General features: G+C 37.2%; 3 protein-coding genes across 4 annotated transcripts; 1 reads left to right on the top strand and 2 right to left on the bottom strand.

Annotated features, from left to right (window-relative positions):
* Positions 1 to 732: 732 nt before the first annotated feature.
* MCM10 (minichromosome maintenance 10) lies at positions 733 to 4,652 on the bottom strand. The gene is made up of 11 exons (XM_021431153.1): positions 4,433 to 4,652; positions 3,947 to 4,124; positions 3,678 to 3,752; positions 3,237 to 3,474; positions 3,033 to 3,157; positions 2,224 to 2,257; positions 2,074 to 2,120; positions 1,843 to 1,983; positions 1,671 to 1,735; positions 1,515 to 1,587; positions 733 to 1,432 (listed from the first exon to the last, which is right to left on the bottom strand). The coding sequence occupies exons 1-11, from the start codon at positions 4,533 to 4,535 to the stop codon at positions 1,318 to 1,320; spliced, it is 1,194 nt and encodes a 397-aa protein (XP_021286828.1). The 5' UTR covers positions 4,536 to 4,652; the 3' UTR covers positions 733 to 1,317.
* Positions 4,653 to 5,486: 834 nt separating this feature from the next.
* LOC110417504 (beta-galactosidase 13-like) lies at positions 5,487 to 10,071 on the top strand. Its single transcript, XM_021429865.2, has 18 exons — positions 5,487 to 5,853; positions 5,953 to 6,161; positions 6,261 to 6,327; positions 6,407 to 6,499; positions 6,601 to 6,744; positions 6,918 to 7,012; positions 7,112 to 7,217; positions 7,312 to 7,396; positions 7,486 to 7,604; positions 7,698 to 7,865; positions 7,956 to 8,131; positions 8,264 to 8,373; positions 8,490 to 8,599; positions 8,687 to 8,794; positions 8,883 to 8,984; positions 9,108 to 9,253; positions 9,356 to 9,701; positions 9,788 to 10,071. Exons 1-18 carry the CDS (start codon positions 5,632 to 5,634, stop codon positions 9,911 to 9,913), a joined length of 2,532 nt encoding a protein of 843 aa, XP_021285540.1. The 5' UTR covers positions 5,487 to 5,631; the 3' UTR covers positions 9,914 to 10,071.
* Positions 10,072 to 11,454: 1,383 nt separating this feature from the next.
* On the bottom strand, positions 11,455 to 20,993 carry KAK (HECT ubiquitin protein ligase family protein KAK). Of its 2 annotated transcripts, XM_021431627.2 has the most exons (19): positions 19,719 to 20,993; positions 19,170 to 19,280; positions 18,942 to 19,058; positions 18,688 to 18,858; positions 18,443 to 18,604; positions 17,860 to 18,108; positions 17,655 to 17,776; positions 16,138 to 17,569; positions 15,696 to 15,791; positions 14,037 to 15,596; positions 13,672 to 13,896; positions 13,480 to 13,584; positions 13,257 to 13,337; positions 13,088 to 13,156; positions 12,856 to 12,984; positions 12,235 to 12,357; positions 12,029 to 12,124; positions 11,835 to 11,906; positions 11,455 to 11,740 (listed from the first exon to the last, which is right to left on the bottom strand). In XM_021431627.2, the coding sequence occupies exons 1-17, from the start codon at positions 20,622 to 20,624 to the stop codon at positions 12,059 to 12,061; spliced, it is 5,724 nt and encodes a 1,907-aa protein (XP_021287302.1). In that variant the 5' UTR covers positions 20,625 to 20,993; the 3' UTR covers positions 11,455 to 11,740; positions 11,835 to 11,906; positions 12,029 to 12,058. The 2 variants fall into 2 exon arrangements, with proteins under 2 accessions (XP_021287302.1, XP_021287301.1); XM_021431626.2 differs by having other exon boundaries at positions 11,835 to 12,124; positions 19,719 to 20,992.
* Between the last annotated feature and the right edge of the window lie 1,561 nt (positions 20,994 to 22,554).

Below are 22,554 nucleotides of genomic sequence, written 5' to 3'. Positions count from 1 at the left end.
TAAGGTCCCATCGGGCAAGCAATTAGTGAAGGACCCATACTTTCGTTTCTTGATATTTCTCTTTATTTCATTTTCACTAAAATCCAAGCATACACCTAAAGCATAAAATGGGCTACCAAAACCTCCCCCTTAAGCTGGTCAATTAGTTTTTCATGCACAGCTGCTTTCACAAGTCATAAAACAATTCACCACCCATCACCTAACAGATTGTCTTAACTTCAATATTGTATTCTGTCTAGTAAGTCCTAACCTAGACTATTTGGGTTTTCGCAGCCCACAGGTCTTTTTCCCCTTATTTTTTCTCCTCCCATTTATACGGGGCCAAACTTAGGTTGTTGGTTTTGTAAATTAATTGAAAGGATCTTGATGGCAATACATAAGCATTGCACACATATTTTGTTTCCTGTTTTTATTTATATATTTATTTTGAAGTAGGGATAAGAGTTGGATACTTAGTGGACAAAGTGTTGTTGATAATGATTCCAAATCATCTTTAAAAAAATGTAATTAGGCCAACTAACAATATGCTTTTACAGTAAACATTAAATCTCTCAAAGCACATGGGCCGGTTACCACCAACTCCATGTGCATGGATAACCAACTTCCTACTACTCTCGTCTGAATTCAACATCATTGTACCTGGCACTGTCCTCAGATGCCGTGTCCCCTACTTGTTTGTTCCTACCAATAAGTCCTGCAATCAATTTCATACAGGTAATCATACTTCCCTTTCTTCCTAATTTGGTTAGACAACCTCAATCACATTTATTTTCCCTCAGACCCTGGATTCTTTCCTTCCTTATTTATCGATCATACTTTGATTTTAATACCCTTAATTTTATGCTGCAATGACTGTCTACCTGTGCACATGGACTTGGGATCCCTTAATTATCATGCGCCATTCTGAGTTTTATGATCAACTTCAAGTGAGAACAACGTATTTAGTTTCAACAAAAGTCACTCCTATGATCATCAATATTGACCTCCCATGAAATACTAGAACATACATAAACTCAACTAATGGTTGTTCAATAAAATGAAAATCACTTAGATATATCCGAGTTGTGTCTAGAACAGATACCCTCAGCTTCAAACCTATAGGTTAAAGAGTGGTTGGTTGAACTCAGAAAACAAGAATTGGAAACTCAATTTTTTACATCCCTGTATAGCCAACTTTGCAACTTATCATGCAGATATGGTATACCCGGGCCCAAGGTTTTTTTACATCAATGCACCCTAGCACTGAATACTACCACGGAATACTCAAGCCTCTTCCTCTGAATTCACAATATCTAGTTCAATTATTTTTCCAGTGCCCTACTTCCAATTGTCTTCCCACCAAGTTTGCTCCTGCTCTATTTTCTTTCTTTTTGGATCCAGTGGTTTGTTTCTTTGTAGTAGAGATGTATCTTGTTCTACAGTAGACAGTTTCCTGAGGAATGATGGTTGAATGTTTAAAGTAAATGGAAAGAAAAATTAAAAATCTGACAGTGAGTGGAAAATGTATGATTTACCTCTTCTCTGAGCCAATTATTTGTTGAGCAGACATTACAGATGCTCCATTTGCAAATGTTGAAGACATTTTCTCTGTAATTACAAAGTAAGAATCAGTGACAGGATATTGCATAAATTTGCAACCAGCATGAGCAGAGAGGTTTCTAATCCAACACCTGTAACTGCATTAAGAAATCTTATCCCTTGGGAGTGTCTATTTGTTGTCACCTTATCTCCATTTCTGCTCATTCAAGTACAGTTCAAACTAATCAGTTCTTTCTTTATTTTGTTCTACTTTCAAATGGACTTGTAGTTGCAGACATACAATCTACACAATCAACTACATACCTTAGTGCCTTTTTAAGTCCATCCACCGACAATATTTTAACTGGCTGCGTGGGCTTTTTCAAGTTTGTCCTATCAGTTAGAGGATCAACCATATATATTCCTTCTGATCTAAGAGGATTTCTAAATGCTGTTCTCAAGTTCCTGTAAGATTAGAAAAAAAAATTGTCACTCATGAGAATAGAAAAGAATGAAGTGAGCAATTTAATTTGACATGGATCATTGATCACCTACCCTCCCATTAGCTCAGTTCGCTTTGTGGAAAATTTTTCTGTTGCTTTCTACAGAACACAACAGAAAAGAGTTACCTAGAGTTGATTTACTTCCAACTCTTAAGATATTGGTTAAACAAAATAAAGATAAAGTAATGTCATGCATGCCTACCGATTTGTGATATTGGCAGTACACACCTTGACGTCTGAAATAAAAGAATGGGTCAGAAATTAAAATATATAGGAATAAATTACATAGACAAGCACGCAAAGCAAACTAGATAATGCAGAGCCTCATTCAGTTGATTAGGAAGTTGTTTAACTAGCTGCTTGACAAAACATAAGACTTTGCATCTGATGAGAAAACAAAAGAATGATATGAAATACCTTCAAAAACATACTAAAGAAGGAATTAAGTCATGAATCCACACCTAATTTGTATCCAAGATTCTCTCAATAAGAATTCACTTTCTTGACTTCTTGCTTAACCAATAATTCATCAATCCACATTGCAAACATCTAGCACAAACCAGACTCCTCTGACTTGAACCTACCAACTAGAACTTTACAAGTGTCAAGCATTTCGTGTTCTTCTAACATGGCAGTTACACTATGCACTGCAAGCAAACAGCAAACAAGGTAATAACTGATATTGCAGGTAAGTTTAAAATATAGATTGTTGATGACGCAAGCATAAGTGGAGAGATCATACTCATTTGCTAGGAAAGCTTAATAGCATCATTCTAATCATTTTCCTTTTCAGCTTATTTACCAGTAATAAAGTGCCTATAATGCCTGAACTAGATGCAGTGGAAGCTTGTGACTCTTATAAAACTGAAAGTTAATCGTTTAATATATACCAGTTAGTACAGAATAGATGTTTCTCTCAATCCCATTTCTTAATCAGATGGAGTACATGACAGCCATTGTGAAAAGACAGTTAATAAAACCAAAGAACCTTAGGGAAGACATGTAGCATACTTATTTATGACTAGCGTGCAAGCCATTCCATCTTTTCTTTTTCCCTTGCAAACTCCATAGTCAGCTGAAGTACCAATCTTTAGAATTTGGTTAGGTGCACCTACACTCAAGGAAAATCCTGATCCCTACAAAATGATACAGAAGTTATTAGTTTCTTTAGAAGACTACCCAACATGGGCCAATTAACATGTGACAAGTTGATACCTTGGCATCTTTGCGTACTGAGCAACTGAACAATGCAAAAACTGTTCCAGCCTGCTCCTTGCAGTAATGCTTATAAGCGTCACCAAACAAGAAAAGAGAAACAGCATTTTCATCTAAACACCCAATTTTCCATATGCTATAGTTCTGCCCAATAGAACTAGTCTTTGGATTACCCTTTTCCGTCAACACTCCCAAAGTTGCCCAACATCCATAAAGAGTGTCTCCCACCAACAAATTCCTGTAAAAAGCCAAAATACCCTGTCACCTACCACATTGCAGTTTATATCCAACGAAGCTACATTGAGAGCTTTGCAAGCTGTATTCTAGGTAAGAACAAACTTGAAGGGAACTTAACGTCCAAAGGCAAGAAAACATCTTCCAAATTTTAATCATTTAGCAATGAAAACATATATTATAAGGAGAAGAAGTACAACAACATACTTTATAGCCGATAGCCGAACGAAACGAATATCAGACAAGCGCTCACTTAACTCTGCGGGGCTGACCAATTGATTCCTTAAAACAGAAGAAAAACTTAAACTACACATGAAAAAAGAAATACTAACAGAAAACTGTCAAAGTCATTTCCATTTAGTACACTTAGTTTGTTCGCAGAGAAAATAGGCATAAAAAAATAAATGAAGCTTTTTAGCTCAGGTTTTAACACTGTTAGATTATTGTTGAAGAATTGGAGTTGAACTTGGTTTTACCTTATACGTAAACCTGAAAACTTCTCAACTTGAAGATCTTTTGAGCTCATTGGCTTTGAATTGACAGGTTTATCAACTTGTTTGGGTTCATAATCAAGGCAATCTTCAACAACATTCTTAAAGACAGACAAGTCTGTTTTCCCTCTTTGCCTTGGCGGTCCATCGTCTGATAGGTAGCCTGCAAATTTAGGCCAGCTAAAATGAAAAAACTTAAACATTTCAAGATAAACAAGAAACAAAACAAAAAAGAAGAAACCGAGAGGTACCCATTATCCAATTTTAAAGCAAGAAAAATAAATAAGCAAAACCCAGGCACCAAAACTGCAAGTTAAAGGAAATTGGAAAATGCCGAGGCACAGACCCAGATGCATTAAGAGGTAAATAAAAGATGCCCAGAAGGGTTTTTCAATGAGCAAATCCAAAGCCAACACGGCCATTAGAAATTTTGAAAATTTTTCAGTGATGAGAAGGCGTGCATGGGCTTACCGGGAGAATGGGAGTGGGGACTTGAAGGGGAAGCTGGAGGCGTTTCCAAAACCCTGTCGTGGAGAGAGAGAAGGAGGTCCAGATCGTCTTCGTGGCTTGCCATCAGTAAGATCTTGTATAGCTAACAGAAACTTTCCAAGTAAAATAAACGATTACGAAGCTTACTTGTACTAGATGAAGATGAAATGATTGGGAAAAAAGGGTAGGAAAAAGAAAAATAGAGGGATTTTTGGAGGGAGTCTTGAAAGACGTTTTGGAGGGAACAAAAAAAAAAGGACGATTCGCGGGTCGCCCCAACTTATTTCATCCGAACCCAAAACGCAGCGTTTCAGTGCTTGACTACCCCTCTACAACTTTTTTTTTTTTTTTACAAATATTTCCTCCCCAAATTTCATAAATCCAATCTAAATTTCCTCCTCAACTTTTTCTTTTACAACTTAATTTTTTATAATAATTTAATATACGTACAAATTAATAAAATTACTTTTGTATCTAATTATACTTTCCAAAAGAAAGAGAAAACAAATTATATTCTTTTTATGTAATTATGAATTAAAAAATTTTTGATAATTATTTTCAAGTTCTTACAAAATATTATTTTTACTTCTTAACGAGATGTGATGCTTTGTGGTAGATTGAGGGTCTATACACGGCCAAACTATCAAATATAAATCCAAAACATTATTATTTTTTTTTTCAAAAAATATATATAAACCCCATTTTTTCAAGCCACGTGCGTTATTGAAATATTGCATGTGGCAAAAAACAAATTTCACGTGCAAAAAAAGAAGATGGTGGCGGGAAAATCGCAACAGATTAATGGTGTCTGGTTACCAAGTCTATTGACTTTGCCCGGTTCTCTCCGTCCAAATTGAAATTGTTCCAAGAATAGCAAATTTCCCCAAGAAAAAAGGGGAAATCTGTAGCGTTCAAAGGTTAAAAATAGTAATAGGACACAACTCGAATCCGCAATTTCATCCAATGCCTTACGTTCACCATGTCTTTCTCCTATATCATTGTCTTTCCAAGTACTTGTCATTTGAGCTTCCCGGGCACCTCTCCTTTAAGGTAGAGGCTCCCAAAGTCCGGCTCGATTATTTCTGGTTTCTACAATTCTTTTGTTCCTTTGGTCCAAGAATCCATTTCTGACGTTCAACCAAAAGAAAAGACAAAAACATAGGTTTTCTACTGAAATAGCAATGGCGGTATCAGGCCGTATTCTTTTAAGAATAAACCTTTTCATCTTGCTGGTTACTTCCAGCATTGCGCATGACAAGAAGGATCATGACGATGGGGATAACCATAAGGCTGAGAACAATGTCAACCAGGGCGTGGGCTATGATGGAAGGTCTGTGATCATCAATGGCAAAAGAGAGCTGCTTTTCTCGGGCTCCATTCATTACCCTCGCAGCACCCCAGATGTATGGTTTATATATATATATTCTCGTGTTTGATTAATTTCTCATGGACCTTTGATTTTATGTGTGTAGAACTAATTTGTTTTGTTGAATTGGGTTCAGACCTGGCCGGACCTCCTCACAAAAGCTAAATATGGAGGTCTGAACGTGATTCAGACGTATGTTTTCTGGAACGTTCATGAGCCGATTGAGGGTCAGTACAATTTTGAAGGGCAATATGACTTGGTGAAGTTCATCAAGTTGATTGCGCAGCATAAAATGTATGCGACCCTCCGGGTTGGCCCGTTTATTCAGGCTGAATGGAACCATGGGTAAAAAATTCAAACTTCCTATATTTATTTTCCTCAGACTCTCTCTCTCTCTCCATCTATCTGCGCCTAACAATGGAGTTTTTCCATTGTGAACTTCAGAGGATTACCATATTGGCTGAGAGAGGTCCCCAACATCACATTCCGCTCTGATAATGAACCATTCAAGGTAATATGTAATTCGACTTGGTGAAAGTTCTTCACCAATGATTCGAGATTTCAATTGAGTAAACTTTTATCCCGTGCAGCATTACATGAAAAAATTCGTTACGATGATTATTGATATGATGAAGAAGGAGAAGTTGTTTGCTTCACAAGGAGGCCCTATCGTTTTATCACAGGTTTGGTTGCTAATAACTCTTGTTCTCCTAAAAGCTTAAATCGACGCTATCATTTACTCTTAAGTTTGATACCTTATAAATTTCGATACTTCTTGTTGCAGATCGAGAACGAGTACAACACCATTCAACTAGCATTCAGAGAACGTGGAGACAGTTATGTTCAGTGGGCAGGAAAGATGGCCGTTGGCTTAAACACCGGAGTCCCATGGATCATGTGCAAGCAGAGGGATGCCCCAGATCCAATTGTAAGTTTACCTGATGATAACTTCTTTGATTTTTAAGTTTCTTTTGCTTTCAAGAGACCCAACATCATCATTTTGCATGGAAAATCCTTCAAAAATTTCTCCATCCCGGATAAAAAGATGGAAAACTTGTTTATTTTGTACAACAAAGTAGTAATATAGACTTCATCGTTCAGATTAATACATGCAATGGAAGACACTGCGGAGATACTTTCACAGGTCCAAATAGGCGCAACAAGCCTTCATTGTGGACTGAGAACTGGACTGCACAGTAAGTATGCTGTTACTGAAGATATTCACTCAAGAATTCTGAGTATATTGTGTGTAAAGGCTAATGCTGTGGCTGTTTCAATGCGTTTTAACAATTCAGGTATAGAGTATTCGGAGATCCTCCATCTCAAAGATCAGCTGAAGATTTGGCGTACTCGGTTGCTCGCTTCTTCTCCAAAAATGGATCTCTGGTCAACTACTACATGGTAGGAAGATACCCGTCTGTCTTCTCCGAGTTCAATTTTTATCTAAATGACACTCTTTTTAGAGGTAGCTCACGGTTCTTTTTGGTGTTTGCAGTACCATGGTGGTACAAATTACGGCAGAACAAGCGCAGCTTTTACAACAACTCGCTACTATGATGAAGCCCCTCTTGATGAATATGGTAAGATTAAGAATACTGTAATCTGATGATATTCTATGGATTGAGGTGCTGATCTAGACAGCTAATATCACTTGTTCTGAATGCTGTAGCTTTACAAAGGGACCCAAAATGGGGCCACCTCAAGGATCTTCACAAGGCCCTAAATTTGTGCAAGAAGGCTCTGTTTTGGGGGACTCCTACTGTCCAAAGGCTGGGTCCAGACCAAGAGGTAAGCATCTATATACAGAATAATCGAGTGGATGATGAAGTCAGAGAAGTTTTATATGGATACTAAGAGTTAAGCTATTGTGCTGCAATGCAGGTCCGAACCTACGAGCAACCTGGAACTTCTCTCTGTGCAGCTTTCTTGGCCAACAATGACACCAAGAACGCCCAAACATTCCATTTCAGGGGTAAGAAATATGGCCTGCCAGCTCGCTCCATTAGTATCCTCCCTGACTGCAAGACCGTGGTTTACAACACTCAGATGGTAAATTGCTGGTCTTTCTCCTCATTGCATGCTTCCAAACTGCCTTGTCTTTTCTTGCTGCTTTAGAACTAAATAACTTATCTTTCACAGATTACGGCACAACATAACACGAGAAATTTTGTTAGATCAGCAACTGCAAACAAGAACTTTAACTGGCAGATGTACAAGGAATATGTTCCAACCCAACTTGGATCTATGACCAAGGAACCATTGGAGCTTTATGAGTTGACCAAAGATACAACGGATTATGCTTGGTATACAACTAGGTAAGTACAAAACATATAACTCTTTGTAAAGAAAACAAAAGATAAGAACATTCAATTGATTTCATCCGTCGGACAAGGATTTTAAACGAAGGGATTATTAGAAAAGTTAACTGGCGTTTCTGCTTACTGCAGCATTGAATTGGGTCCACGTGACTTGCCAATGAAAAAGGAAATCTTCCCAGTTTTAAGGGTTGCAAGTCTTGGCCATGGACTGCTTGCTTTTGTAAATGGCAAATATATAGGTAAGTGTGCAGCGGCATGCATACACTTGAATTCCCAGTGACAGATTTATGTAGCTTCGATCGAGAACTTCTTTTTTTACAGTCATATATTACCAAATCTTGATTTTGTTTCTTAGGTTTTGCACATGGGAGCAAAGTTGAGAAGAGCTTTGTCTTCCAGAAACCTGTAAAGTTCGAGGCAGGGGTTAACCATATTACACTCTTAGGGACTTTAGTGGGACTTCCAGTAAGGCATTTGCAACTTAAGCTCTTTTTAGGCTTGAACGAAACTTAGTTAGAACAGCTACTGATTAGATTTTCTTTATTAATTAAGGATAGCGGAGCCTACATGGAGCATAGGTTTGCTGGGCCTCGTTCTATCACCATATTAGGTTTGAACACCGGAACACTTGACCTGTCAGTAAATGGCTGGGGACATCAGGTATCAGTAGACCTTCACTTTCTATAGTTAATTTTCATACAAATTACGGAATGATGGGTAATTGAACAGGGTTGGTCCCTATTTTCAGGTTGGACTGTATGGAGAAAAGAAGAAAATATATACCGAGGAAGGCTCAAAGAAGGTAGAGTGGAGGAAGCTTAGTGAATCACCAGCTTTAACATGGTACAAGGTAATTCCTAGGGAATTTTTATGTTAGGAATTGAAGGTGCTCTTTGAGAGTGAAATAAGGTTAACGCAAGCTGATCATCTGTCAAGTATGTTTTGCAACAACTGAAATGTTCTTGTTACACAGGGATACTTTGACACCCCAGAAGGAAACAACCCAGTTGCCATCCGGCTGACTGGTATGGGGAAAGGTATGGTCTGGATCAATGGTCAGAACATTGGCCGATATTGGATGTCTTACCTTTCTCCTCTAAAGCAGCCTTCTCAATCCGAGTACGTAAACCATTAGCACTGAACCATACCATATACCAGAAAGGAATCTTCATCAGTACAAACCAAACTAAAAGTCTTTTTCATTTTCTGTATCTAATTCAGGTACCAAATCCCAAGATCGTTCCTCAAGCCGACGCAGAATCTCATTGTTATATTGGAGGAGGAGGAAGCCAATCCGAAAGACGTTGAGATCCTGCTAGTTAATAGAGATACAATCTGCAGTTACGTAACCGAATATCATCCGCCATCGGTGAGGTTATTCGAAAGCAAAGGTGGCAGCTTGCGAGCCAAGGTGGATGATTTGAAACCAAAGGCTGAACTGACATGTCCGAACCAGAAAAAGATCGTGGCCGTAGAGTTTGCGAGCTTTGGTGATCCTTTTGGTGCCTGCGGAAGCTACTCCCTTGGAAATTGCACGTCCCCCGTATCCAAGAAAGTTGCAGAAAAGGTAAGTAGAGTTACGATTGGTGGTTATGGTTTACAAGGTTGAGCAGTTCTGACAGGAGATTGGGTGCTGTGTTTGTGTGTGAACAGTTTTGTCTGGGAAAAACCAGCTGCCAAATTCCATTGGACGCTGAGGATTTCGACAATCAAAACGATGCCTGTCCACATATGAAAAAGGCTCTTGCCGTCCAAGTCAAGTGTGCTTACAAGAACTAAGCTTGAGCTCGCGTTGGAGGCCAAGGGTGTAGCAGTTGGACCAGTTATTACTGCCATGCAACTTACTTGAGTTATCATTTGTATTTTCCGAGCCATAAATTTGCAACGGGATGACTGTGCAATTTCCAAGTTAGAAATTTAATTCAATCTTTCAACCATCTTTCTCTCTCTCTCCACCCTTATTTTTCATTTAAGCAAACAAAAAAGGCAAAATAATAATAATAATAATAATAATTTGAAGGAAGAAAGAAACCTGAATATCTTACCCTAATCTGAATCTAAAAAATCAATTAGAATTAATGAGAGTAACAGTTGGCAACTATTTTTACAAGTTTAGGTCAAGAAGAACTTAAAATAACTAATAATAATAATGTTAAATTTTTGCCTTTGATTTTGATGATGACTTAAAATGTTGATGTGGATCAATTTTTTGGCTACAAGTATATATTCTCAATCTAAAAACTATCAAATATTATTTTTAAATAAATTATAATTACTATTTTTATTAAAAATAAAGTTTTTTTATACTAATGTGTACTGCATGGTAAAAAAAGTTTAAGTTGGTATGCCCAGCCATCACTGAAAGCACGACAAAATAAAATTTAATTACAAAATTTTAATATGTCAATTGTAATTAAATCGACTTTTAATAAATGTACAGAGATTCAACCTATTGAAATTAATATAAAAAAATTAAATGGCATAATTGAGATAGTAGGTGGATTAAATTCAATTTCAAATTTAGACATATATCTAATTTGTTTAAAGCATAATTTATTAAAAAAGTCTTTAAACTATTTAAAAAAATTTAAATAAATTTTTATATTTTTATATTTTCAATTAAATCTTTATATTTTATTTTAAATTAAATAAATTCTTAAAACTAATAATTAACTTAATCAAAATATCATTTGTCATTTTACGTCATGAGATGATAATATGATATATTAACGTATCATAATTGATAATGAAGTAATAAGTTAATTTAGTATAACAACATGATCATGTAACATTTTTCACTCTTTTTATTAATACATCAATATAATGTATGTCAATAACATATAGATATATAATGATAAATTATATTTTAAATAATGATAATTAATCAATTATTAATCATTTCAAAATAAAAATATAAGATTTTAATTAAATGTAATAAAAATAAAAATTTATTTAAAATTTTTAAAATAATTTAAGAGTTGATTTGAGTAATATATTTTTATTTTTAAAGAATAAAAAAAATCAAAATTTTTGTCTAATAGTAATTTTAGTAATAAAAACAAATTATATTTATTGAAAGGTTTGAAACAGAAGAGACAGTAAGGTAATGCGATCTGCCAAAGACCTAATAACTGCACGGTGGCATTGTAAGAAACAGAAGGTCCTGTTATCTTCACATGATTTGGTTTAATGTTTTATAAACTGAATTTGACAAGCCCCATACTATAAGTCCGATAGCAGCCCGATATTAGACAAAATGTAACCCTTTTTCTTCTTCCGAAACAACAAAAAACAAAAAATTACTAATGCATGATTCCGAATTTAAAAAATAAAATTTAAATTTTTTCCTCAAATTATTAAAAATAAAAATAGACAAAAAAATAAAGAATTTAACTTTTTTTTAAAAAAAAAAAGGCATAACAATTTCATCATTCATCATTTATTCATTTTCCTTCCACCATCTACGCCATATATGTATATATCTTGCCAGCCAATAATTGTCAAACCAGAAAAAAAAATTATAAAATTCCTATTTATATACAAAAGCTATATCGCAGCAGCTGCAACACAAAATCCTCCTTGCAAATTCATTTGTTCCCGATTCACCTGATCACAAGTTAAACCAAAAATATACATTACCCAAAATGCTCACAACTGAAATAAGTTAGGAGGAAAAACAAAATTGAGCAGAGTCATATACCCAGAATCTAGAGGGCTACGAGCGCAATGGTCCACTATTGTAGTAGAAACGACCTTGCCAATGCCAATGCCACTAGTATGGAAGAGCAGTGAAGACTAGCCATTATTTGAGCAAAAATAATACGCCACTTTGGAAACATCAAAAATAATCGCAGGTGAGAAAATTGACCCAGATTGCGTTGTTCAAGAATATACACTGGGTCTCTTTTGGTTAGTATTCCCAGCTCATGATAAGTCGAAAGATCCTTGCCCTTCGCTGATTGCATATACTAACTTCTTATACATAATTTCCTGTTCAGGCAGCAGCCACCACCAATGAGAAAAGGATGATGATAATACAAGGATAACAATGAAATAATATAACATCACAATCATGAAATATTATTGTAACTAAACCATACCTTGGTAGAATATGGAGGAAGCTTCAAGTAATTAGCACAAGTCATGACACTGGGCAAGTCATCATCTGCTGATTCTGAGGGTCCAGTTCCATTGGAAGCAGCAGCACTTGCAGAAGATGAATGCTGCTTTCAGACAGACAAGCAACAACCATGAACATTAACATACAGAAAGAGGATACGTCTAGACAGAGTTGAATGAAACATATTATTGTGAAGCTAATAATAGTAATAGTGATAATGAGCAGACATCATTAACAAAGTGCAACTTCGCATTGCTGCCCTAGCAATACACCATGAAGAGAATAACAGGATTATTCTCAGAGATAAATAAAATACAAAGATGCTTTGGCCTAAGTCAGAACCTTGCCAATAGCATCCAAAGTACAATTCTCTCTATAGTAGTGATTTTCAAAACATTGGAGCCAGTGCATGTAAAGAAGACACAGTCATTGTATGCACTTTAAAAAACAGACATAAATAAATCAATTTGTAAACCCCATTTCCAACATAATTTCAAAATCATTCTTAAAAAATTCCTCAGCTGCAGGACATAATATCTCTACGTCAACATGTAAAAGAGAAGACACCTTGATAGGAACTTTTTCAATCTAACTCTGTTACCTTTCTCACAATGGTCAGCTTTGGATTCAGCACTGCCAGACCGCCAGGTGGGAGTCTGGGTGCACCAGTGACAAATTGGCAGAAAGCCCGCTGCTGCTCTGGTGTAAATTCTCCCATAATTTGGAGTAACTAGGAAATCACAAAACCACAGCATCAATGTGGATCAAATAAGAATTATCCCAGTATTTAGATTTCAGAATACTTAAATAGAAGTGTTATGAAAGAAACATACATTCACAATTGCAGGGCTCTTTGCAGTATATCCATGATCAAATTTAATGTGATCAGCAAGTGTCTCAGCCTGCAAATTAGAAGTTAAATTGTCAAAATCACAAAGGTGCACAAACAATTCTAATTAAAGAAGCTAGCAAGACTATCATGCAATTCAAGTGTCACATTACCTCCCACAACTCTCTGCGACCACACAGCAAATAGTCCAACTCTTGGGAAGTAAATATTTGTAATGAGGCAATATCAAAAACCTGCTTGTTAAGTAACGGATATATTAACATTGCAATGAATCCCAAAAAGGCTCCTTACAAGAAGAAAATAAAAAAAAATCTGCGATGAACATCAACTTGTCTTGTTAAACAAGAAAACTCAGGATTAGGAAAACAATTTGACCTGATTAAATCCTGCCCTAAATGCCTCCATCTGCCGCATAATTCCAGTCTTGACAGTCGCATCAACCACCAAAGATAAGTATTCCTCTAAGTTATTGATATCCACCTAATGTATTAAACAGAATGTTAGAATGATCTATCGATCAAAAATAAAGGGGGGGGGAAAGGAATAGAACGAAAGTTGAAGATATACATTTTCATCCCCTGGCTTCAAGATGTAATCTGGATAGCCTGGAAGTGTAAAATCCAGAAAGAGATCTTCTATGGGGGCCCCACGGAAGCGTAAATCAGCAATCACATCACTATTGTCACCACCCATTGATTCTAAATACTGCTTTCGACAAACAAGAAGGTGCAATTCTTGCAAGGTTTTCCCAAACTCAGTATCAAAAGACAGAATATCATGCAAATCAAGCTCCTGCAATGGATTATAAAATGCATCTTTAGCCAGAAAAGTAAAAAATCAATTGTGGCAATAGTAGGTATTTTATAGGCATTTAATCTAAGCTTAAAGAAGATTTATGATGTTCCACAAGTTAAACAATGCAATCAGCTTACTTGACCAAGCACAAGTTTATAAAATGGTGTTGACAGAGGCAGGTCTAAAAGCCGTCCATCTTGAAGAGCTTTAGCCATCACACGTCCAACCAGCCGGAAATATTCAATTACTGTACAAAACTGGCCACCTTCAGAAGCATCAACATTTGGTGGCCAAGGTCGAGGGAACAACCCCAGAGGAGCTTGTATTATATCTCCCTCAATAGTAGCAGAACCAGCAGTTTTTCCATTTTTCTCTTCATCTCCATCAATTTCCATTACTGACTTATCCCACGTAGAATTTGACCTCCACATTCCAAGTCCAACCTTTTGCAAGTCATGACTTAAAAGTGTATAGAACTCCAATGTTGGACCCAATCCAGTGCCAACTTCTCCAAAATATTCAACTTCAAGCACAGCTTTTTGGCTAGAATACATCTCCATTACTTTTGCAGCAGAATCCAAGATGCGGTTTCGGGAGACACGAACTTTCTGCCGCTGTAACCTCCCAACCCTCACCTCTCTTTCATTAGTTGATCCATGGCCGTCAGCACCCTGCTGCTGCTGAAGACGATATAATGCACGAGACAACCCAAAGGCAGTTGAATAAAAGTATTGCCTTCGTGTCTCAAAAGGAAACAAAAAGGGGCATGCCTTTGTCAACTGGTAACACCAGGAAGGCAGGCTTCCACTGCAGAGAGCAAGGGCATCCTGTATTTGCCGAGCCAGTTTTGGAGTGAGCTTACCATTTATAAATTCTTCATAAGGAACTTTAGTACCAGTGGTACTCAACTCATCCAGATTTGAAATTTTTCCCTCAGCAAAATTGTCAGAAACTATCTGAGCTCTTAAACGAGGTGCAAGCTGATTCAAACCCTCTAACACACGCAACAGTGCCAATATATTATAAGTAGGATTAGATCTTTCCAGATCACAAGGAAGTTCCCCTTGCAAGATGCTATCTAAAAGTGACATTCTATGAGTTTGGGGATCGGAATTGGAGTTGGAAGAGCCAGATTTAGTAGATTTAGATGCTGCAGCAGAACCTGATCCCCCTACAGATGTTCGGTCAGCTTGGCTGTCTGCCCTTTGATATGTTATGGTGTAGATATCACTCCAGAGCCTGCTTCCATCGCTAGATATAAAATCACTACCAGCATATCTCTCATCATCATCCTCATCCAACACAAGCTGTCTTTGAATGGCCTGATAGATTGTCAAATGCCGGTTGAGCTGCTTACCACCAGCGGTAAATATCAATTTTGGAGGCTCATTAGAACTGCCAAATGGAGGTCGTCCTTGTCGATCTCTCCCTCCCCTAATACCTCTACCATTGGCAGATCCAAGCCCAGCCATGGCAGCAGCAGCAAATGACATTGCACCCCTTGAGCCATAAGCACTCCTAAAATCAGCAGAGTCCGAACTTCTAACAGCAGCAGCCCTACTGCTAGATCCTGAAGCTGCATGAGTTTGGCTATCACTTGTGGCTGGGGCAGGTGTGCCATCTTCAGCTGAATCACCCAATTTAACATCATGTACCTTGTCTGGCATGCAAACAGGAAGAGAATCATCTCTGAGCACCTGGAAAAGAACAATAAATCCATCAAGGAATAGTCATATTAAATAAAGCTTATGACCAACAAGAAGGGCTTTGCATTTATAAAGGCACAAGTAACTTACATCTTCATGATCATCATCCTCATCATCAGAAATGTCGTCATCTTCAATCACCAAAGCATCATCAATCTCCACAGGAGACATATCCAATTCTTCATCCTACCAAAAAAACGAGGGGCAAAATGATCATTATCAACCAGTAAATGGAAAAACCAGGCACAGTTCCATGCAAACAATAGAGAAGGAAAGCACAAGCTAAAAATAGGGGAGTCCAATATTGTATAGGACCACCTTATATGACCATCAATTTATCTAAAGTCAGTATGTGAGCTTGTAGAATAAAAAAAACTCAGCCATATGAAACCATCATATCTAAGGACCATATTGTATAGGACCACCTTACAAACAAATAACAATCAATTTAACTAATGTTAGCATGTGAGCTCGTAGAATACAAAAAACTCAGCCATATGAAACCATCATATCTAAGGATCAAAAAGCAGACCTCAGAGGTAGAGTCACCATTTACAGGTTTCATTGGTGCATCTTTATCCAGAGCAGCTCTTCTACGAGCAGCATTTCTTGTTTGAGGTCCTCTTGACTCCTCTTGAGCAGGCTTCAAAACAGCCTTACCTTTGCCCTTTGATGAACTTGTGCTTTTCTCCTGTGATGGCTCCTTTCTGGCCACATCTCCTATATTAACAGATGATCTGGACCTTGAAGAATGACGACGAGCAGTCGAAGCGGGAGTCGAGGTAGATGGAGAAGAAGCACCAGCTCCACTTGGTGTGTTCCCAGACTCAGAATTTCCTACAGACACAGTGGGTTTCTGAGAAGTGTCACTTCGTTGAACTCGCGGCCAAAGAAATTCTTCAACAGCTGCTAGACTTGCTAATGGATCAATCAACACAACATTTGAAGAATAATCACGAAGAGACTTCTCTCCTTGGGCTCGACAAAGGCGCAACTTAAATGGCTGAGATAATGCACTTAATCCAGAAGAGAGGCGTGCACTCCCACCAGATGACCTAGATGAATGGCTAAGAACTACAGGGAAACGCTCCAGTGATGATAAAGCATTTTGAAGCTTCTGAACCAGGACAGTCATAGGAGCAATACTTCCATCATCTACACTGGAAGAAAGTGCAACACTGATAAACGATTTGAATCTTTTAAGAGCTTGGTGTCGAAGCTTGGGCAGGTTTACATCTGAAATTCTCTCCTTGGAGAAGTACCCACAAGAAAAATAGTTTAACAAGGCTGCAACAACACCACTACCAATAAACTCAAAAGTGGATACACCATCCCCCCTGTTTAGTTCTGCTAGCATCTCAGAAATCACCCCAATCAAATACTCTTCCTTGCCAGCAGAAAAATCAGCCAATCGAGACCCTGAAGCTTTAGATTTTCCTTTCGCCTTAGTCTTTTGATCGTCAACACCGGCATTTAATTTCATGCAAAGATTCTTTAAGTGTAAAAGATCATCTGTTACTCCAACTTCAAGAGCCCCAGGATCAGAGGGGAAATACTTATCTTTAAATGCTTTGGCAGATGCACTTACTGCTGTACGAAGATTGGAATTGGCTGTAGGAATTTCAACTGAACTCGGAGGTGAACCAATATTTACAGATGCTGAATTCTTGGACTCCTCCACTGAACTTCCTTCAGGATTAGAGTTACCATTGCGTCGTCTGTAACGTCTGGAACGCGATGACATTCCAGATACAGAATCATTCTCTTTCTCAACCGAAGATGCTTGAGCAGGAGTGGTACTTTGATTACCAATTAATACAAGCTGATCCACAGCGTGGACCACACCTTCTCTGACAAACATTTTGGAGAAGGTTCCAGGAAGCTTTTCCATAAGAATCTCAGCAATTTGAAGAGAAGGAACCAAGACATGTGGATCTTTCCATGCTAAAACACCAGCCAGGAAGCTACAAGATCAAACAAAATAGTCAGCTCCTATCACCAACCATTGCATGAATATGTGAACTGCTCTGTTTTGCTTAATGCACATACCTTGATATGTTTGTCACACTCAATAGATTCTGGATCATCTCTGCACTGCTGAAGTACATCAATTTTCCAATAACCGAGAGGCATTTGTGGCGAACAGGGCTACTGACACTGGAACCATAGATCTGCTTGACAAAAAGATTGGAGACCATAAGTACAACAAAACCAAGAAAAAGCAAAGAATCTACCATCTGCAAAGAAAACTTGCCTGTATGAGAACAGGAAGGAGATCCATTCCAAACTGCTGAAGAAGTTCAGGTTGATCACTCAACAATTTCTCTCGGGCTGAAACCTCAGGAGCATTTCCATTGGTGTCTTCCTGCTTCCCAGAGGTGCTAGCAGGAGACTTCTTCACAATAGATCCCTTCACAAATATGTTAGAGTTGGCAGGGAGGGAGATGGTTCCTTGTGGCAGTGGAGGAAGAAGCTCATTTGCCAGATTTACAATCTCAAAGATCTACACAGTAAGAAGACAACCAAACAGTGGGGGTAATATTGCATAAGCCATTACTATGTCCATTCTAAATAAAATAAATTGCAAGAAATAAACACATAAATTCAAACAAGTAACTTTTAACCACAATAAAAAAGCAATGATATGCAACGCATACATTAGATGATTCTAAAACTAAGAGTTGATACTTTCTGTCTTAGGGATCTACCATTGTCCTCAGCACTGCTTGTAATAAAATAACATTGTACACATTACACATATCAAATTTTCACAGAGGTATATATAAACCACAGGCAAAGACAACTACCATCTCTTCAGCTTAAATTAAAAGTGTTACCTGTTCTGGTGGTCTGCTTAATGCTGGTGGAACAGATGAGTTAGCAGAAACACCAGAACCTGATAGTATATCTTTAAGTATGCCACTGATCCCAAGCAGAAGTAAGGTTTTTGCTCCCAGAGCAGACCCACTTGCACACGTTGAAAGCAGTCGAATCAAGCCCTTAATTCAAGAACCCAAATGTTATGATGATACACATAAAATGCATTGGTATATACAAAAACAAAAGAGTAACATCTATTCACCGTATATGTCGGTGTGCTCAAAGATGCCTGTCCACCTCCAGAACTACTTGTGGAAATGAGAGATGCTGCTTGAGTAACCAGTCCATGATTGCATAGCTCATCTAATTTATCTGGGGAAGAAGCAAAGGCTTCTGCAATACGAGTCAAACAAACAGAAGCATGCTCCAACACCTACAAACATAGCAAAAAGTACACGATGAAGAAGGAAAGCAATTTACAATGAATTTATCATCATCAATATGACATTCAAGTACCTTCGAATCATGATACTGCAAAAGATTTGTTAAAAGTGGTACAGCTTCCATGACATAATCAGCTGCATCTGAAGGGAGTTTCTTGCACATATTTGCAGCAGTAGATAGTGCCACTCGCTGAAATATGGGATGAAATAGAATAAAAAACTCAATAAGAATCTAAATGGTACAAACGTTTCTTCACTCCATACATCATCTAGAACTCAAAATTTTTCACAAACTAATTACCTGAACTCCAGTGGAGAAGAAATCCAGGTACGAAAGCACTGCCATAAGAGCACCAGCTCGCAAACAGGCAGTTGGGTGCTCCTGAGATATCTTCTTCAAAGCTTGCAGAGACTGTTTCCAGCATTTCAACCAGAAAGATAAGAATCCGAACTAGAGCAAATCTCCAATTTTTGAACTTTCTAATTGAAGTCTAAAGTTATGAAATATGAAATACACTATTTGACATGAGCAAATCACAGAACAGTGAATCTATTGTTAACTAGAAACAAAAGAATATGTAAACACAGGCTGTCAGGAAAATGCTTAATCAACAATCTCAAATTGATCTCCATTCGTGCCAATTGGACCCAATTTCAAGTACAATTAGTTAGTTGCACTCCAGTTTACAATAAATGCAAGATGCCATTTCCTACAAGCAAAACAACAAAGCAACACAAAATGCTAGCTAACATTGAACAAACTCAAGGAAGTTCACTTTTAGTCCTATAATAAATGACTTTCATTTTCTAATAGTCAATTATCTCGAATATAACCAAAATGAAAACTAACCTGTTCAGCCAAGTCCATATACTCTATAGTGAGCAACCTCGCACAAAAACATGAAACTGCACGATAATGCACCACAGCAGCACAAGAAGAAGGCAACACATCACACAAATGTGTAAGCGCCCTTGCCGCAAGAAGCATAATATCAGGATTACTCTCATGATTAAGCAATCCAACGAGCACGGGAACAAACGAATCCACAGAAAAGGTGCTCAAGGACTCCTCAGTCCCAATTGAAAGCATCTCACAAAGCTGCGTCAATGCCTCCACCTGCCTCCCTTCCTCTCCATCAGCACGCAATCCAGACAGAATCTTCTTCAACCTCCCGCTTTGATGAGATGAAGACGCGGAACCCATAGCTGTTGAGGGCAGCAAATCGTCCAGCCCGGCACCAAGCTTCCTCAACAAGCCTTGTAAGGCGCTGCTCGCTGACGTCAGATTCTGGTTGAAAATCCCTACACCGCCTTCACTGTCGTTATCATCCTCATCACCTCCAGAGGTATCCATATTTAACCCTAAGCTTCTCTCAGGATGATTAGAATTGTTGTTGTTATTATCTCTATTATCCCTATCCCTATCACGAATCCTGAGATCATGTTCCTTTTCTTTGCCTTTATCGGAAGCGAGATTCGGACTGTCACTTGTTGTGGTTTGATTAGCTTTGCTGGAACGGCGATCGCGGCGTGAACCAGAAGAAGATTCGGTGGTGGTGGGGTCCATTGAGGCAGCGGCAGCGCGGGAACTGCGAGAGCGAGTCGTGGTGGTATTGGTGGCGGCGGCGGCGGCAGAGGAGGAAGAAGAAGTAAGACGAGCGCGTTTGTTAGAGCGAGTGGTGGGACCGGAGGGAGAAGATGATGATGAAGGGGCAGTTGAGGAGGCCTCCGCCCGCTTCCGGCTCCGAGTTTCCATACAAAGGGGACCACCGCCCCTGATTATCGGACGGTCACCACGACAAGATCAGACTGTTCCTGATCCGATTATTCCTAGCATCTCAACAACACCTGATCGAGACCCTAGAAAATGAAAGAGATAAAATCACGCTTTGGATAAACAAAAACGCCCTCAAATTAAAAATCAGGAGAAGCAAAGGCCTGCGTCTTGATTTTAACGAAATTGAAATTCGATGATTAATTGGGGAAATTTGGGAGGGAGAGGGGTCGAAGTTAAAGACATAAACCTGAAACCCTAAAGCGAAGAAGGAATAAAGAAGAGGAGGAGGCTTTTTAGTTTTTTATATATATATTTGCGAGTAAAGATTTTCAGAGAGAAATTTTTTTTTAGTCTTTTAGTAATTAAAAAAACTAAAGCAATACTAGGAGTATATTACAATAAAGTAATAATAAGAATAGCTATTTTTTGACAAGAGAAAAAAAAAAAAAAAGGAGAGAGTGAGAATATTGTAAGAGTGAGCTTCCATGGCGGTGAATACTTCTCCCCGCTTGGACCGTCTCCATCGGCCATTGTTGCTGTTGTCCGTATTTTATACTTCTTCCCTTTTTGTATTAAAATCTGGTATTTGCATTTATTTTGTTTATAAGTAAATAATATTTCTTATTGTTTCAAAAATTTTTACTTTTTTTATATAACAAAAGCTGATGTTTGATTTTTTATCTTATAACCCACATTTAATGATTAAATAAAAATAATATAATCTCTCGCAACACTCTAATTGGTAACCTTTTATTTTACTTTAAATTAAATGGCATAAAATTTTAAATTGATTTGTATTGATGGACTTTGGATAAATATTTTAATATCTCATTGCATCTATTTAAATAATTACCACATCATAATATATTAAAATTCAACCATTTTCATAGGTTTTAGCCATTGAACCAATTATCTTAAATCATTTAACATTAACACCATATAATTAATTAATATTTGAGTATTTGATTTATTAGTTAGTATATAACTTACTTAAATAATAGGGTTCAAATCCTCCTATCTCAATTATAAAAAAAAATATATAATTAATTATTTATATTAAATATTTTCGTAACTAATTGTAACAATTTGGAATACAGTAACATTTTGAACCTAAATCACTACCTCTACAAAACTTAATCTCGTGTTATAACTAGTGATCACTTAAATTCTTATACAAATCTTAACATCACCTCATGTATGTGTGGTATGAAATATCGAATAACTCACATGCTTATCAATAAGTTGTACTCCATATCATGCAAATTGCAATAGGAGTATTATACAACATGTTGTAATTAATGTACACAATCATTTTATTGATTTAGTCTAAACCCTTTTCAAAAAAATGTAGTTAAAATATTTTAATTTCATATCGAATAAATAAAAGATTTTAAAAAATTTATAAATGTACATGTTGTAGATCCCACTAAATTAGTGTTTTTAAACAGAGTATAACGGTTTCATGTCCAAAATGAAAGAAAATATCACACTAATAAAAGTAAACAAAATAATTTAATCTCACATCAAATAAATAAGAAATTTTTTAAAATTTATAATTACGTATAGTTACACGTCATAATTAGACTAATAATAATTAAAATTATATTTAACATAATTTTAAGAAATCTAAATTCATTTAACAACATGATTAAATACTGCCACAAATATTTAATCATAAATTTCAATTAAACCTTATGGTTGGTGAACTTGTTTATCAATAAAAGGCTATAAAAACGATGGCATGGTTTTGTGGAAGGCAATCCTTTGGAATTGGTTTAAATATAAATTTTGCTCAACAAATGTCCATTCTTGGGATGGACAATCAACTACTCGGTGTAATCCATGGGTTATGGCCCTCTTTGGTGAAAGTGCTGAATGTAATGAGAGCACGTAATGTTAATGCGGTAAA

The sequence above is a fragment of the Theobroma umbraticum genome, unplaced genomic scaffold (genome assembly GCF_002168275.2).
Source record: "Theobroma umbraticum cultivar Fairchild unplaced genomic scaffold, ASM216827v3 scaffold_50.0, whole genome shotgun sequence".
NCBI classification, from domain to species: Eukaryota; Viridiplantae; Streptophyta; class Magnoliopsida; order Malvales; family Malvaceae; genus Theobroma; species Theobroma umbraticum.
Note: the sequence above shows the minus strand (reverse complement) of the source record. Positions and strands in the feature narration are given on the sequence as shown.